The sequence below is a fragment of the Leptomonas pyrrhocoris genome (assembly GCF_001293395.1).
Source record: "Leptomonas pyrrhocoris isolate H10 chromosome Unknown, whole genome shotgun sequence".
In the NCBI taxonomy this organism is placed as follows: Eukaryota; Euglenozoa; class Kinetoplastea; order Trypanosomatida; family Trypanosomatidae; genus Leptomonas; species Leptomonas pyrrhocoris.
Window position 1 is genome coordinate 87,144 of NW_015438381.1, and position 15,923 is coordinate 103,066.

General features: G+C 60.5%; 5 protein-coding genes across 8 annotated transcripts; all 5 read right to left on the reverse strand.

Annotated features, from left to right (window-relative positions):
• Positions 1-487: 487 nt before the first annotated feature.
• ABB37_08537 (putative mitochondrial hypothetical protein) lies at positions 488-1,696 on the reverse strand (the record flags this gene model as incomplete). The annotated part of the gene is made up of 1 exon (XM_015807579.1): positions 488-1,696. Exon 1 carries the CDS (start codon positions 1,511-1,513, stop codon positions 488-490), a length of 1,026 nt encoding a protein of 341 aa, XP_015653661.1. The 5' UTR covers positions 1,514-1,696.
• Positions 1,697-2,984: 1,288 nt separating this feature from the next.
• On the reverse strand, positions 2,985-7,030 carry ABB37_08538 (hypothetical protein; the record flags this gene model as incomplete). Its single annotated transcript, XM_015807580.1, has 1 exon — positions 2,985-7,030. Exon 1 carries the CDS (start codon positions 6,573-6,575, stop codon positions 2,985-2,987), a length of 3,591 nt encoding a protein of 1,196 aa, XP_015653662.1. The 5' UTR covers positions 6,576-7,030.
• A 578-nt stretch (positions 7,031-7,608) lies between these two features.
• Positions 7,609-11,108, reverse strand: ABB37_08539 (hypothetical protein; the record flags this gene model as incomplete). 2 transcript variants are annotated; one of them, XM_015807582.1, is made up of 1 exon in its annotated part: positions 7,609-11,108. In XM_015807582.1, exon 1 carries the CDS (start codon positions 10,693-10,695, stop codon positions 7,609-7,611), a length of 3,087 nt encoding a protein of 1,028 aa, XP_015653664.1. In that variant the 5' UTR covers positions 10,696-11,108. The 2 variants fall into 2 exon arrangements, with proteins under 2 accessions (XP_015653664.1, XP_015653663.1); XM_015807581.1 differs by having other exon boundaries at positions 7,609-10,697.
• A 1,045-nt stretch (positions 11,109-12,153) lies between these two features.
• Positions 12,154-13,842, reverse strand: ABB37_08540 (putative axoneme central apparatus protein; the record flags this gene model as incomplete). Of its 2 annotated transcripts, none has more annotated exons than XM_015807584.1 (1): positions 12,154-13,842. In XM_015807584.1, the coding sequence occupies exon 1, from the start codon at positions 13,684-13,686 to the stop codon at positions 12,154-12,156; it is 1,533 nt and encodes a 510-aa protein (XP_015653666.1). In that variant the 5' UTR covers positions 13,687-13,842. The 2 variants fall into 2 exon arrangements, with proteins under 2 accessions (XP_015653666.1, XP_015653665.1); XM_015807583.1 differs by having other exon boundaries at positions 12,154-13,785.
• A 586-nt stretch (positions 13,843-14,428) lies between these two features.
• On the reverse strand, positions 14,429-15,528 carry ABB37_08541 (hypothetical protein; the record flags this gene model as incomplete). Of its 2 annotated transcripts, none has more annotated exons than XM_015807586.1 (1): positions 14,429-15,528. In XM_015807586.1, exon 1 carries the CDS (start codon positions 15,503-15,505, stop codon positions 14,429-14,431), a length of 1,077 nt encoding a protein of 358 aa, XP_015653668.1. In that variant the 5' UTR covers positions 15,506-15,528. The 2 variants fall into 2 exon arrangements, with proteins under 2 accessions (XP_015653668.1, XP_015653667.1); XM_015807585.1 differs by having other exon boundaries at positions 14,429-15,516.
• Positions 15,529-15,923: the final 395 nt, after the last annotated feature.

The following is a 15,923-nucleotide window of genomic DNA, read 5'->3' on the forward strand; positions in this document are numbered from 1 at the left end:
AAAAAGAAACGGTGTTTTCTTCTTCCTTCTTTGGATTCACACACCGCCGAGATGGTCCTGCTGTACGACAGCCAAAACACACTCGCACGCTGGCATTGAAAAGCGAACTTTCGGCTCACCGGTGCAGCTCCTTCCTGATCTGTTGTGTTTCCTTGCTATTATTATTAGAGACGTTTTTGATGGTAACTGTGAAACGATGGTGTGACGCGTAAAAATTCAGCGCTAATTGTAAGAGAAAACAAAAACCACTACAGAAAAGGAGTGGAGAAGAAGGGCGAAGCGACACGGGGGCGTGCGATGTCAGCTGCTCGACGTCTCCTGCAGATCTTTTTCTTTTCTTGCTTGCTGCGATTCGCCGCCGCCTCCGTCCTCTCCTTCATTTCCGCACGGCAGCGGTGCAGAGCAGCAACCGCTGCCATCAACAAGTACAACAACAAAGACGCTCGTAAGCGAGAGGCGACAGCAAAAGGAGAAGGGAAAGAAGGGACTACTGTGGAATAAACCCAAAGCGAAAGAGAAGGAAGGCAGGTGATTGAGAGGCGTTGAAGCGCAGCCCAATCGACTCACCAGCGTCGATGTCGCGCACCGCCCGCAGCTCGGCGCAGCTGCCGGCCTTCACATCCCGCGTGTTGACCTCGACCTGCACGTTGCTCGAGGAGACATGCGGTGCCATGTCGAGCAACGGCACCAGAGTCGGGACGAGGTGATACCTCTCCGCTGCCGCTGGGTTGCCCATCAAGGAGCTCAGGGTGGAGCGGAAGCGCCGCCACCACCGCGTCTGCAGCTCCGCACGATCCACGGTGGAGAGGGCCGCGTAGCTCAGCGTGGAGCCGACTTCTTGTGGGGCCTGGCCCGCCTTGGGCAGCATGTGCATGCGACTAAACACTGTCCGCAGGGCCCAGTAGGCTACCTGGATCGGGGGTGCCTGCGTGCCCCAGCGACGCAGCAGCTGATGCAGCACGGAGAGCATCTCTTTCTGGTAGTCGTCCCACTCCACGAGGAGAAGGGGGTCCAGCACATCCTTGTGCCGTCGGATCACCTCCTCGTCGTTGATGGCCGGGTGGGGGAGGAGATTGTAGTAGTCGCTGTTCGGGCTCGCAGGGTTGAGGTGATCGGCGGCGATCAGGAGGGCCAAGTAGACCTGCTCGTACATCACCGGATCCTGGATACTGCGCGAACTCATCAGCAGACGCACCTCGTCCGGGCCGGGGGGCTTCAGATCCCTCACGAAGGCGTTGTCCTTCAAGATCTGCTCCGACGAGATGGAGAAGTGGTGGAGGGGCACCGAGAGCACCGTCGTGCCTTCGCGCACCGGGCACTTCGCCACTAGCCCGCGACAGTCCCCCTCGCTGGGCCGCACGGCGACGCAGTCGAACACCGCGCCGCCGGACTGCATTTGCCTGCAGAAGGCCTCCACGCGGGAACTGAAGCTGGCGAGGGGGGCCGCGTCGCTGGGAGAGGCCGCGGTGGTGGCTGCCGCTGCCCGTCGCAGCACCACGGTCGAGCGCCACATGTTTCCTTATACAGACAGAAATAAATAACTAAAACTTCGGCGTCCGTGTGTGTGTATGAGTGTCAGGATAAGGCCTACAGCAGCACTTGGGTTCAACAACCGTAATACTCCGCCTTCCTTTGTTGCTTTGTATTATGCCCCCACACTCGCGCAGAACGCGTTCGGTCCGATATTTCGCTCGACTGCGGGTTTTGCGCAGGTTCTCATGCATAAGAAATGAAGAGGAGAGGGGAGCAGATGAGGAGTCGGGTGACAGCACTGTTGGAGGAGCGAAGCGGCAACACAACGTGAGACAGAGGCACGAGCGACCCTCCCGTCACCCAACCGCAAGACGTTGTACTCGTCTGCCGAGAGAAGCACAGAGAAATTAAGTCGGCTTAACTACCTAGACGTCAGCGACAACCAAATTATTTTTAAATAGCCTTCATGGCCCCATGAAAGAACCGCTACACCGTATTCATGCGCCGGTGCAGTTGATGAAGGCCGAGTCGCACACAAGACATCTGCGGCCGTGAACACCACAATTGTAAGTCAGTCCTCTCACTTCTGCCCTTTCGTGTGTATTCTTGTTGTTGCATGGTGTGCACGCCCGTGAAGGCCACGGAATATCTAATAAGGAAAGAAACTCACAGTTTGAGGTCAAATTGATCGAAGGAATAGTTAGAAGCGTCGAAATGCAAACGTCAGGGATGCTTCAACAGCGGTCTTCATCGTGGTAGTGGAGAACGAGAGGTGAAGCGAAAGCAATGCGAAAGGGAGAAAAGGGAGAAAAAAGGCGTCACGAAGCTGAAGAAGAATCAACCGTTAAAGGAAAGCCGCCGGACTTCTGCCGCCGGCGTACTGGAACGGTCTCCGTGCTTCTCCCCCTTCATCTGTCACGACCCCAAAACGGCCCCTTCACCCCCCGCTGACCACCCCCTGCTGCACCGCGTTGCAAGACGCTTACAGGAAAGGAAAAAAGAAATCGAATGAAATCTGTAGTTCGTGGCTCTTCTTCTTTGTGCCAGGACGCCGACCCTCACACGGACGACCAGCACAATGTGCGTGGAAATAAGGAATAATCTAACAGGAGTAATATAGAGAGAAAAAAGAAAGCGTCGTCGTTGTTGTTGGCTATTCATTGTCACATACATACAATCACACTCGCATTCACGATTGAACGCACACGGATCCGCAAGCAAGGTGAGAAACCGACGTGTGTCATGCAGAACAAAACATCAGCAATGGAAAGAAACAGAAAGAAAGGCGCATAGGCGGCACAGCTGCTGCCTACTCGACAGGCATCACTTCGAAAAAATAATAAGGATAAAGAACGATGATGGTGTGTTAAGAGAGAGGGAAACCAAAAAAAAAACCCTGTCGGTGGAGAGGCAAGAAGACGAAGACAAAAGCAGAAGAACGAAAGAGAGGCGGCTCTGCAGTCACTTCATCTCGTCCAACTTGCCATCTGGAAGCGAGCACCGTACCCCTCTTAAAAGCGTCTGCGGATTGAGAAGATGACGTCGTTGCGGCCGCGTGTCACGTCACCGAACGTCACGGTGCCCTCATCATGAAGATACGTGTCTCCCGCAAACACGCCGTAGCGATCCACATTGCGCAGACTCGGCGGCGTCACGCCCGTCACCGTGCTCGGCGGCTGCATCGCTGAAATCCACTCCCGCAGCGCCGCCACCGGGCACTCTGGCTCCACCGGAACGCAGTAGTGGAAGCGTGTCGAGTCCACCGGGTCTTTAATCGTAATGCGCAGGTGGTGGAGACTCCCGGTGCTCTCCACGCTGCAGTCCGGCGAGACGGCGCGTGAGGCCGGCGTTGCACTCGATGCGCTCCGCCTGCGCTGCTCCAGCGACGGAGAGACGAGTATGGACACCGGTGCGGGGGAGCTGCGCGGAGAGGGGATGCGGGTGGTGCTCAGCGCTGCCGGTCCGAGAGTCGCGCTCACCTCCTCCAGCGTACTCGCCGTGGGCGTCGCACCGAGTTCGGTCGTCGACGCTGCGATTATCTGCGGTTGTTGCCGGTGTTGCTGCGCTGGATCGGCACCGAGGAAGGCGACGGGCTGGCGAGGCACCGCATCCGCAGACTGGCGACGGCGTTCGCTGTAGGACGGAGATGGCGTCGTGGAAGCAGCGGCGGACCCGGACGCGGTGCCGTTGCTCCTACGTACCTTCTTTTTAGTGTGCACGACGGCCGCCGTGTGCGTTGCTTCTACGGGAGTGCTTTTCGGGTGGTCCGCCTTTGTAGCCAGCTGCTCCTTCATGTCGCCCTCCGAGGCGGCCGCAGTGACGGTGTCTTCGGGAGTGATATTGGCGGCGGTAGCAGCAGCAGCTGCGGCTCGCTTTGCCTTCTTGCGGCTCTGTCGCTCTGATTTTGCCTGCATTTCGCTGAGCGACTCTTCATCCGCAGTGGTGGTCGGTGCCGGCTGCACATCCATGGGTTTGGAGGTGGGGGAAGCCGTCGCGTTCGGCTTGGCAGCTCCGTCCTTCGGCGTGCGCTTTGTCAGCCGCTGAAAGGACGCCTTCAACGAAGCAGCGACGCTCGTCGATCGACTGGAGTGACGCGACGAGGCAGCCGAAGCAGAGCGGCTGCGCAGCTCAGGCGAGAGGGAGGCCGGCGTGCCGGATCGCTTCAGCTTCTTTGATTCGGACTTCTCATTTGCGGGCTTGTCGCTGGCGGGGACGGTCGCAGCAGGAGCGGCTGTCCCATCAACATCTTTCGGCACGAAGGGAGTGCAAGGGAGGTCACTGGTGGGCTCCTTCGAGGCTTCTGACGTGGGAGAGAAAGCAGCCGCCGGCTTCCTCGCTGCATCCCGTTCACCCTCGCGGTGGGTCTTCTTCACTCTCGACAGGCGTGTTGGGTGCGGCCCGCGTTGCTGCAACGACGCGACGGACGATGTGCGAGACGCGTCCTTTTCCCCCGCCGGCGCCTTCCCCTTTTTGGGCTTCTTGACGCTTGGCAGCACCACGATGGAAGCGGAAAGCGGGTGCCGCGACTCTGCCACTTCCGTCGCGCCGCGGGCGGTGTGGAGGACGGCGGCAGGGGCATCGGAGGGCGTCTCGGTCACGACGTCGACGTCCACGTCCTCCTCCTTCTCCACTGGCCACACGACGGGATGACCGGCGGCGTGACGGGTGCGCGACGACGACGACGACGATGATCGGCGGTGGCCGGCCCGCTGCGGAGTCGTTGGCACTGCTGCTGCTGCTGCTTCCTCCGCTGCCGCCTCGGCCAGTCGCGCGACGCGTTCAATAGAGCAGCGGGCCTGCTCAGCCGCCACGGCCGACGTGATGATCGCCTCCTTCCCTTCCACCACGTACCGGCGTGGCGACAGCTGCCGCTGTGCCGCCTCGAACGCCTGCATCGGCTCCTCGTCTGCGCCTGCAGCGTAGCCGGTGTTGTGCACGGCGCCCTCGTTGAAGGCCTCGATGCGCTCATGGATGGACTGGCTGCTCGTGATGCTGCTGATGGCGCTGATGCCGCTGCCGTGGTGGCGTCGATACTTTTGCGGTTGATAATGCGGCTCGTCGCTTGGAATCGCCGGCGTCGGTGGCGAGCGGTCGAGAGATGGTCGCACCGCGTCAACGTGCAAAGGTCTGCCGGCAGGTGCGTTCAACGGCTTTTCATCCGACTTGGCAGCAGCGGCGGTGCCAGCGTTGAGGTGCTCCTTCAGTCGTTCCCGAGTCAGCGTGCATGCCTGCTGGGTTGAGCTGTTGTCCTTCCCTAGTGGGGCCTTGAAGTAGAAGACGGCGTTGGTGGGCACCTCCAACTCCGCGAAGCTCCATCCCTCGTCCGCCACCTCCTTGTGTGCCAGGTGCAGACGGTGGTGCGAGGACACCGCACAGAGCTCCCGCAGCGTGCCCACTGGGAAGTCCTTCCGCACTCGCAGGCGGCGATACGCGTACGCCCGCGGCAGCTGCGACTTGTTCGTCGCCACCGTCGAGAAGGTCGCGTTGAGGAGCTCGTCGAGCGGCACCTCGTCCGGTGCCACCTCCTCCACCTCGATGTTGCCGTCCGCGCTCAACGCCGCTGCAGAGAGACACGCGGCTGCCCGGTTGCGTGGGAGTCGCAGATAGACCACCAAGTAATTCTCGCTACCGAGAGCGCTGACGCGGCGCGCGGCGGGGGTACCGGCAGGAGACGGCCGCGGCGACGGCGTGTCCGCACCAGTATGATTCGCTGCCGCCGACACAGTCGCACTCAATGGGTTCTCATGCGGGGGAAAGTGGTAGCTGTTGGCGAACTCCACCGCACTATCGCGGCGGCGGCTGGCGGAGAGCGACGTCGCGGACACCGTGCGGCCTTGCGCACCCAACACGCGAAGGCCACTCCCCGCAGGTCCCATCGGCATGCAGTAGTAGTAGGGCATCATGGCTACTGGGGATGCTGCACCTGCGTAGCCGGCGTGCACCGTGGGGGACACCATCGGCACCATCATGGGCGGAAGCACCATCATCGGCGCGGAGCCAGGAGATGCCAGCATCATCCCACCCATCCCTGCGTCGTGCACGGAAGGGTCCACAGCAATGGGCTCCGTGGAGGAACCGTGCCGTTCCGCGCTGGGGCTGCTGCGGCCTTCGGAGGACAGCCCACCAGTGGTCGAGCCCGACCCTTCTCGGGCCCTGCTGCCTTCCTTCAGCACCGGCTGCATCGTGACCGTAGTGCGGGAATACCGCTGGCGGTCCAGCGGCAGCATCGAGACGGCGCTCGTGCTCCGGTCCCGCACCACAGAAGAGGTCGCTGACAGACTGGAGTGCAGGTGCAAAACTGCTCGCTTCGGCAGTGTGCCTATCACCGTGTCCAACGGCAGCGGCTTCTCCTTGTAGTAGAGCGTTGCCTCGACGTTGCCCAACTGTGCGGCGTCCTCCGGCGACACCGCCGCCTCCATCACGTAGCGCAGCACCACGGTGGCCGGAGTGGCCTTGGTGACCGGCACGGCGTACACCTCGCCGAACGCGATCACCTCAATCAAGAAGGTGTGGACACTCGTGGGAGAGGCAGAGGTGGCGGTCGGCATGGGGCTCCGCGTCGGGGCGGTGGACCCGTGCAGCTTCCGAAGGAGAGCCGCCATCTTCCACTCCAACTTCGTGGCGCTGCGATGACGTGACGAAGAGAAGGAAGAGAGAGGGGGCTCTTTCAAATAAAAAATCTTGTTTTGGAAAGCAGAATAGATGTAACGATGAAATCTATGTTAGAGAACAAAAAAGGAACTACTATGGAAGGGAGGTGAGATATCTAGTGTGTGTCTCTATGTGGTGGGAGTGACGGTGCTCGGTAGCTCACACAACCCCAAAGGCGGCTCTGTGATGTGATGGATGGCGCAGTACGCCAACGAAAACAGGGTCACGCGAGATTTGGGTGAACTCTAAAACGGCAGGAAACGAAAAACGATGAATCTATTCGAAGTAGAAGAAAACGAAAGGCTTGAGGTGCGTTTAATCGTGCGGATGCTCGCGAGAGAAAAAGGAAAAAGGTCATGTTCTTCTTTATGGTTTAATACGTTTGCTGTTGGGGGGTACCGTGCGCTGGGGAGTGCGCCGCAGACAGCACAGAAGAAGTACGACGAGAAGGCAGAAACAGCAAAAAGGAGTCTAAGTGAAGGAGTCATCCCCTACTCTGCCCTTGGCAACACGTACGGAGAGGGCCGATGTGTTCGTGGGCAACACGAACTGCGGCGTCGCGATCGAGGCGTGCGACACACAGACACACAAGAAGGAACTATTTTGCCGTGCATGATGAGGCGAAGGAGTTGTAGGGCGGAACAATAAATAAATGATAAATGGTGGGGGCGTCCAAACGACGGCTCGGCCAGCAACGGTTGTCTACGGTCTATTCTGTTTCCCTTTGCATGTTTTCTTTTATTGGCTTTGTCGGTTCCTTTCACCCTCGCAAGGCGTTTCATTGGTTCGTCCGCTCCGCCACCGCCACACTCTGTGCGACGTGGGCGCGACGACGACACGGTCAAAGAGAGCGGAGTACGGAAAAAAAAAGGGAAGGTGGCGCTCATGCGCTTCGCCAACACGCTGCACCACGCGCACCCGCATGGCCAGGAACAGATCCTGGCCCTCCCGCTCCGACACCGCGTAAAGGAACCTGCCACACGCTCACTCGGCCGCTGCGTAGTGGTCCCGCAGACCCGCGAGACGTGGGCGGAACTGCAGGGAGGTTGCCACCGAGTTCGCATTCACGTAGCGCTCTCCCTCCATCACCACCTCCAGCCCTTTCGCCAACACCAGCGGACGATCCACGCTGTCGAAGTAGGCGGTGGCCTCGCAGGGCCGCAGTGCGTTTTGAGCCGCCTGCACCCATTCCAGCAGAACCTGATCCTTCTCCGCCGCCTGCAGCGACGCGCTCGTGAGCATCGACTGCAAGTTGTAGTGAGTGCCGAAGGTGGATGTGGTGGCGTGTGGTGCAGCCGTTGAAAGAGGAAACGACGCTGCAGCAGCGGCAGCACTCAGACCCGCCGTGTCAGTCGGTGGGTGGCTCCGCACCACATCCGCGTACGTCTCCAGCAGCTGTGGGACAGCGGGGTGTCGAGGCCGTACGGACATGCCCAGAGGCACCGACGGCGGGGAAGGAGGGAAGTTGCCACTGTTATGGTTGTTGCTGCTGCCGTCAGAATGCACAAGATGAGGTGGCGGACACGGGTGCGGTAGCTCTGCAGAAGAGGCAGAGGACGCCTGTGTATTCGGCGCGGCCATTTGGGTGGTATTCGCGTACTCCGGATAGAGTGAAGAGTCCGCGGAAGAATACCGCATCTGGAGTGGCTGCGTCCCAGTTGTTGGAGAGCAGCACGAAGAGACGGAGATGGAGGAGGAGGAGTGCCACTCGACCACGAGGGCAGGGGGAGGGGTGTGCAGCAGCCCCACGAGCCACTCCACGAACTCCGGGAGCGACACGGCCCCACCACCAGGGATGGCCGTCAACGGGGGAGGGGAAGAGCTTAGGCCCGACCCACTGCTGCGACCACCTCCCGCAGCATAAGCGGAGTGGGGTGTCCGTGCAAGCCCTGCAGTGCCGTGTCCCTGCATCTGCGCGTAGAGCACCGCCGCCAGAGCCCCGGCCGGGTCGGTGCGGAGGGCGGCGGTGTTGACGAGCGGTGCCGGGCAGACGGCGGTCGTCTCGGTCAGCGTCCATCCCCCGTGCGGCACCGGACGCGCCATCACCTCGCCGCCCATCAGACCCATCAACGGTGCCGCAGCCTCCAGCCACTCCCGCTCCTCGAACTGCAGGTGGATCACCAGCGGCCCGGTGGGGCCCATCAGCACGGCCTGACCCAGCACCCCCGCTGCCCTGCACGTCCCACAGCTCACCGCCGGCAGATGGGATACGTCGAGTGTGGGGCTCGAGAGGGGGTCGTAGGCGGACAGTGGTGTGGGAGGAGATGGGTGCGACCGGTGAACGCCGCCGCCGCCGTTGCTGCCGTTGCGGCGAGGCACCGCTTCTTCCACTGCCTGATAGGTGTTGGGAGCTGGCGGCGCGGGCCAGCGCGGACTGCTGTGCCGCCTCACCTCCTCGAGTGCCATCTGATGCATCGCACACAACCCGAACTGAGCGGCTCCCTCCCGCTGCCCGCCACCGCCGACGCTGTTGTTGGAGCTGCTGTGGTTGCCACCCACCACATCGCATGTTTGCCCCCGCGTCTTCAGTAGGGCAGGTGGCCGCTGCTCCGGCACACAACAGGCAATGCCCCGGCCGTACTGATAGTGCGCTGTGAAGGTGTTACGCGATGAGGCCAGTCCCAGCGAAGGCGCGCCGCCCTCCATGACTATCGTGTCGCCCAGCAGCACCGATGTGCTCGCGTCGCCGCCGACTGTCGACGACGAGCACAGCGGACACGACGCCCTCCAGCCCAGTGTGGCGTAGCGCACATCCTCCAGCAGACTGACGAGAGCCTCCCGTGCTTGGTAGAGGCGGCGGTGACTGCGTTCGTACTCGTCGGACCCGACGTGGTCGAGCCACCCAAAGCTGTGGCAGTTCAGCAGGAGCACGCGAGAGATGCTGCTACTGTAGGTGTTGTGCTCGCCGGTCAGCACCGGATCAGCAGTGGTGGTGATCCCTGACGTTGTTGTCTCCGCAGGCCCCCCGATACCGCCGCTGTGCAGACGGTGGCCCTGCTGCTGTAGCTGCTGCCGCCCCCGATACACGTACGACTGCAGAATCCCGTAGAGGCAGCCTACCCAGGGCAGCTGTTCTGCTCCGCCACGCAGCACCACGTACTCGCCGCTGCGGGTAACTGTGTGGTGGCCGTAGGTGGTGAGGAGGTGGACGGTGATGGGCGACAGCAGCCGCACCGGCTCGAAGGCGTCATGTGGGGCTCCGCGGTACTCCCAGCAGGTCCGCAGCACCCGCAGCGTGTCTTCCACGGCGGCATCCACCGTCATCGGTGGTGCGGTGGTGGGTGACGTTGCAGTGGCGCCGCCGATATCATCGAAAGCAGTGGTGTACGATGCACCCGTGTTGAGGGGTCCCGACGCAGACACAAACGTAAAGGCTGAAGACGACGGAGGGGGCGGCGCGGAGGCGGAGTAGCCGTGAGCGGCAGCTCCGTAGCTGCTGCTGCTGATGCTGCTGTCACGCACCTGCTCCCTCTCTGCCGGTGCGTCCTCCTCTGCACCTTCCTGCGCGTGCGCCGCTTCCATTTGGTGGGCTTGTTGCGTCGCGGCGACTGCGTCGAGGTACATGCAGATTTCCTTGTAGAGCGAGGTGAAGCTGGCCTGCTCCGTGCGGCGTCGCTTCAAGCGGTGGAGGTCCGCTCGTGGCGGCGGCGGCGGCGACTGCTGTTGTGGAAGTGAAGAAGAAGAATGGGAGAGGTGCGGCTCCGTGGACGGGGCAGCGTTGCCGTGTGAATGTGTTGGGGCCTCTCTTTGCAGCGCCCCCTGCCCCGCACCTCGACAGGTCGCCGTGTACCCTCTACTGGGGGAGAGGGAAGCCTCCCAACCGCCCCCACCACCGGCGACCGTCTGCACAGAAGAGGTGGGAGCGACGTTGTCGGCGTCGACCCGTCCACCGAAGGGCGGTGGAGGCTGCAGGGCGGTGGTCGATGCGAGGTGCGGTGCGCTAGACGGGTGCTCCTCGCCATCTCCGCGGCGAGTGCTTTTGCGAGATGCGCCGCATGACGCCGCTCCGCCGGCGCTGCGGGCGAGCTGCTGCGGAGCGCTAAAAGGCTTTGAACTGGGCGGAGACGTCATTCTGAAAATACAATACAATACAAGCAGATGGGTCGATGTCGCGTAGAGGGAGTGAAACGGCGAAAAGAGAGAGGAGGGAAAATATATATATACAAATACCAGAAATAGCAGATATTTATGTAAACGACTTTGAGTTTCCTCCGTCAAATGTCTCTGAGTGCTTTGGGAGACACGTACGAGGATACTCCACGCGGCTACGATGATCTCCGCTCCTTCTCACTTGCCTCTCACTGCCGCTGCTGCTTTTCCGCGCCGTCCCCTTCCAGCGCGTCAACGCCGTTTCTTCCCGGTGTGAGGCCCACGCCGTTTTAAACGGAGCAGACAAAAATATAGAGAATTGAGCCAGTCTTATTTCTCGGCCCGCATCGGCAGACCTGCGTGTGTGCGGTTTGCCCTTCGCGCTGGGGCATCACTTTTGAATGGGTTTCGTGCAGAGAGCACCGGAAAAGGCAAGAACGAGTATTATTTTTTTAAATGCGAAAAGTGGTGTTCCCACGTGGAGTGAAACGGAAGAAACGTGAGAGGAGAGAAGAGCGACGGGCGGCGTCAGCAGTTGCGTGTGTTCGGAGTGGGAAGAGGAGGAGCAATTTCGCCCAGACAACGAAAGAAGAGCTCCCTAAAGCTATCAAAGCTTTTGCCATGGAAAGAATGCCTCGTGCGACAAAAGCAAAGCCGCGACTTGTGTCTTCGATCCCTCCATTCGACCGCACATACGTTTGTGTCTTGATCATATTGAAGGGCATCTTGACCGGCATGGAGACAGTGCCCCACCTTGGGTACATCCGCGTCCTTCCCCAGCCGCAAAAATGCGCTCCACACGACGTGCATCACGGAGAGACAGCACGTATAAAGAAAAGACAAAAGGAGGGGGGCAAACGCTTCTTTCTTTCCTCTCCTCTTTCCCGCCGCACCGCAGAAGTTTTGTGTGTTCTAAGACGACTTTGTTTACACTCACATACAACGGGAGACGACAAAAAGACGGCGGCAGTAAACACACGTAACTAGTCGAAACATCAGAGGAGAGAATGCTCTTCATATATATAAGGACAGGAAGCCACACGTTGGCGAGGGCCTCTTCTTATCTCCTTTCCACCATTTACAGCTGCTGCCTTTTCGTTCCGGAGAATCCTAGTTTACATGTTAACCTTACAAAGAGAGAAAAATAAAACATAAAACCTCAAAGACACGCGCCCCCTATTTCTTCCATCGTCGCTCCCTCTCCACCTGCGCCGCCTCGCCTACGCACCTGTCAGCGCGAGAGAGAGAGGGGAGTCAAACCGAAAACGACTCTGGTAGGAAGGGTGATTTGGCGCCCTACATACATACATACGACGAAGTGCAGACGCCCCCCTTCTGCTTTCCGCTGTCTCACCCCTGAGACACGCACACACACACACACACGCACACACAGATGTCCCGAAGAGGAAATAGGTACCTCTACCTTTTTATTTGTTTTGCTCAATGCTGCTGGACGTGGTAGTTCTCAATCTTCTCTATAAAGGTCTGCGCGTACTCAGGGGAGTAGTACTCCACAATCTCCGGCGGGAAGCAGCTGTTGATAGTCTGGATCGACTCCGCCAGCGTGCTACCAGGCTCCGTCTTGATGCGCTGAGTCGTGGCCAGGCCGCGGTTCGCCACAAACTCCCGCTTTGCAGCGACATCGGTCGGCAGCACCTTCGCGTACTGCGCACACACGTACTTCAGCACGTCCTGCGGCGCGTCGGGGTGCAGCAGTGGCTCTAAGGCGGGGAGGTAGACGCAGTGCTGAATGATCGCCTTCAGCGCCCGCTTGCTCTTCGTCTGCAGATCGTCAGAGCTGTTCGGGTTGAGGTAGGCGTCGAGCAGGCGGGGCAGCACGTTGCAGTCGGCGACGGACTTGGCGTGGTCAGCGCTGTGGCGGCCCAGCTGGCCAAGCGACCACGCCGCCGCGGCACGAATGTGGTCCTCCTTCTCCTTCTCCAGCGCATCCACGAGGGGGGCAATGCCGTGGGCCACGATGACGGCCAGCGCGAGCGTCTCGGAGAAGGCGGCGAGGTAGCCGAGGGTCATAATACCAGGCAGACGCGTGCTGCCCTTGGTGGTGCTCGCGTACTCGACGAGGGCACCCACGCCGCCGGCGTTCACCACCAGCTGCGCCAGCTCCGGCGTGTGCTTCGCGATCTCGCGGATGCACGTCGCCGCGTTCTTCTGCACCACCTCGTCGCTGTCCGCCAGCAAGAGGAATATCTTGGGAAAGATCTCGCCCTCCACAACCAACTCAGCCAGCTCCACGCTGTGCTTCGCGATCTGCGCGAGACACTGGCACACCTGCCGCTTCAGCTTCGCATCGCTGCTCGTGATGAGAGGGGCGAGGTGGGTGATGGCGTCCTGGTCGACAACCGACTGCGCCAGCTCGGGGCTGTGCTTCGCGATGTCGCCCAGCGTCGAGGCCGCCACACGCTTCAAGGACAGCTCCGGCTCCTGCACGCACAGCACCAACGGCGGCACCGCCCCCTTGTCCACCACCTCCTGTGCGAGGTCGGCGTTGTGGCGGGCGACGTAGCCGAGGGCCCACGCCGCGCTCTCCTTCACCGTCGGATCGAACTCCTCCAGGCAGCCCACGAGCGCCTCCACCGCCTGGCTGTCCACCACCGCCTGCGCCAACTGGGGGGAGTGACGGGCCACGCTGCGCAGCACGAACGCGGCGGACTTCTTGTAAAACCGATTTTGATCGCCCAGCGAGTACACCAGCTGCGTAAGGACATCACCCGAGACGACGTTCTCGGCCATCTCCTCACTGAAGTTGGCGAGACGACCGATGGCGAGTGCAGCGGACTGCTGGACAGACGGGACGCTGTCCAGCAGGAGGGGGCGCAGCAGCTGCATGATGCCGGCCTGCTGCAGCGGCTCGATGTTGGCCGGCTTCGACGCCAGGTCGGCGATCGTCTGCACGAACTTCACGCGCGCCTTCTGGTACTCATCGAAGGTCTGCAGGATGACGCGGTTGGACATTGGATAGGGGTAGCTAATGCGGGTGGTAGAGCACGGACAATAGGAAGATGAACAATAAGCAAGCACACACTTGCGCACGCAGTCAAACGCAGCGACAGCTGAACAGTGGTGAAAGTGAGAGGGAGGGGGTGAGAAAAGTCTCCTCTGTTTTTCCTCTTCGAGATTAAAGCAAGCCGCAAAGTGGACAGATAAAATACGAAGTAAGAGAAGAGTGGGAGGGAAAGATGGGGGCGTAGGAGGCGCAACGGGTCTCCCACATCACAAGAACAGCGACAGTTTTTTTACTCTAGGAAGCATCTACTGCTCCAACAGGCACAGACACATACACACATCCAATGTACGCTGCTCGCCCTCTCCCTCTTAAACACGTTCTGGTGCACATGGCACTCAATACATAGAAGTGCAGAGCTCAATTCGAAGTTTCTTTTTGTCGTTGTTTAGGCGTCTGTTTTTAATCGAACCAAGGCGCGTCACGCGTGGGGTACTCCACGGCAGATACACCCTCAGCAGCTTCGTATAATGTACATGCGGGTCGTGTATGGCACGGAAGAACATTCAGGGAAGAAGAAGAAACAATAGATCGACCTCCACCGCCGTCATTGTCTGTGTGCGTGTGTGTGTGTGTGTTCAGCAGAGAAAGCACGCGGCGGGCGTCTGCCCTTCCCGCCCGCGCTTCGTCTTTTGCCGAACCCTCTTTCTTCTTCGTTCTCCTGACAGAGCAGAGAGGGAGGTCAGTGACGAGTCACATCAAACCCCGCCGACGCTCTAGCTGATAAAACAGCTCGTTCATACGTGCGCGCTCCGCCTGCTGCTGGGCAGCGTTCGACAACAGTTGCCCTTGCAGCAGCTCCAACAGCTTCTGCACCTCCGCATTCACAACGGCCACGGTGGGTGGACCCTGAGCAGCTCCCGCCTGGCGGTGTTGGAGCACTGCGTCGAGTTGGATCTGCGTCGCTCGCTGCGCGTGTTCCTCCGCCAACGCCAGACGGCGCTGCAGCTGACGGACAGTGTCACGAAGCAGTGTGACCTCGCTGTTGTCGTCACGCACGGTAGCGGCAGCGGGGGAGGAAATGGGATGCACGGGTGAGGCGGTGCCCCCATCGTGCCCCGTGTTTTGCGATGGGCGGCGCTTCTCGTGCAGCTGCTGTGTCAACGCCTCCTTTTCCAGCGTGAGCTGCGTCACCTCTCGTTGAAGTCTCTCCGCCCGCTGCTCCGCATCTCTCACAGTCTGGGCGGCAGTCTCACTATGCGCTCCGCTCACTTTCATTGCACCACCGTTGTTCACGCCAGACTTTGTGGTCTGCTGCTGCGGCGGCGGCGCTGAGCACTTGCCTTCCCACTCCTCGACCTGCTTCTGCAGCTGCTGAGCACGGCGATAGAGTCGTTGGGTGACGGTGGAGGCCACCCGCAGCTGACGGCGCAGCTGAGCCGGCGACATGGCCGAAATTTCCGCCTCGGTGTACGCCAGCTGCGCCGTCACCGTTGTCGATGCTGATGCTCCGTGGTGGGGGCTGGTGGGGGCGCCGGTGCCGCTGCCGACGCCGTGCCGCTGCTTCTGCGGCGGTGAGCTACTCAGCGGGAGGCTGCGGTCCGCGGAGCGAGACGTCGCAGGAGGCGTGTGCGCGTGGGCAGCCGGCGCCGAGCCGCGGCGTGTTAGATGACCCGCCGCGGGTGCGGTGCGCAGACTCGCTTCTAAATTCGCAAACAGCGAAAGAGCCTGGTGGGCTTTGGCGGTGTTGGCGGAGTGCCACGAGATGTCCGTGTCACTCGCGCTGCCGCCTCGCGAGGGCACCGCGTGTGGTTCGGCGTACGGCTGCATCTCTGCTTTCCTTTTTACAGTTCTCAAGTAGGTTTGTCAAACCCCAAAGGGAGAGGGGAAAGGGTGGAGAGTGAGAGAGGGAGAGGAGAGAGGGAGGGCGAGAACGTAGACGCAACCAATAGTGCCCTTTTTTTGTTTGTTGTTTGTTTGGTTGGTTTTGCTGTAAAGAAGGAGTCTAGAAGTCATTCATAATGGCGCAAACGGGCGGAAGAAGCGACTGGAAAGCACAGTGAAAGAGAGATCAAGATCCTTCGTGCACTAGCCGCAAGTAAAGCAGCGGATGAGCTGACCTTCTTGCAGCGCACCGACGGCTCCCGTAGCCAAAGTCCCGCGAAAGTGATCGAGTTAGAATTTCAGCGCGCAGAGAGGCGGGGTGCCTCTGTTTGCGTGCCCCCCTCCTCTTCTTCCTCTTTCGAGT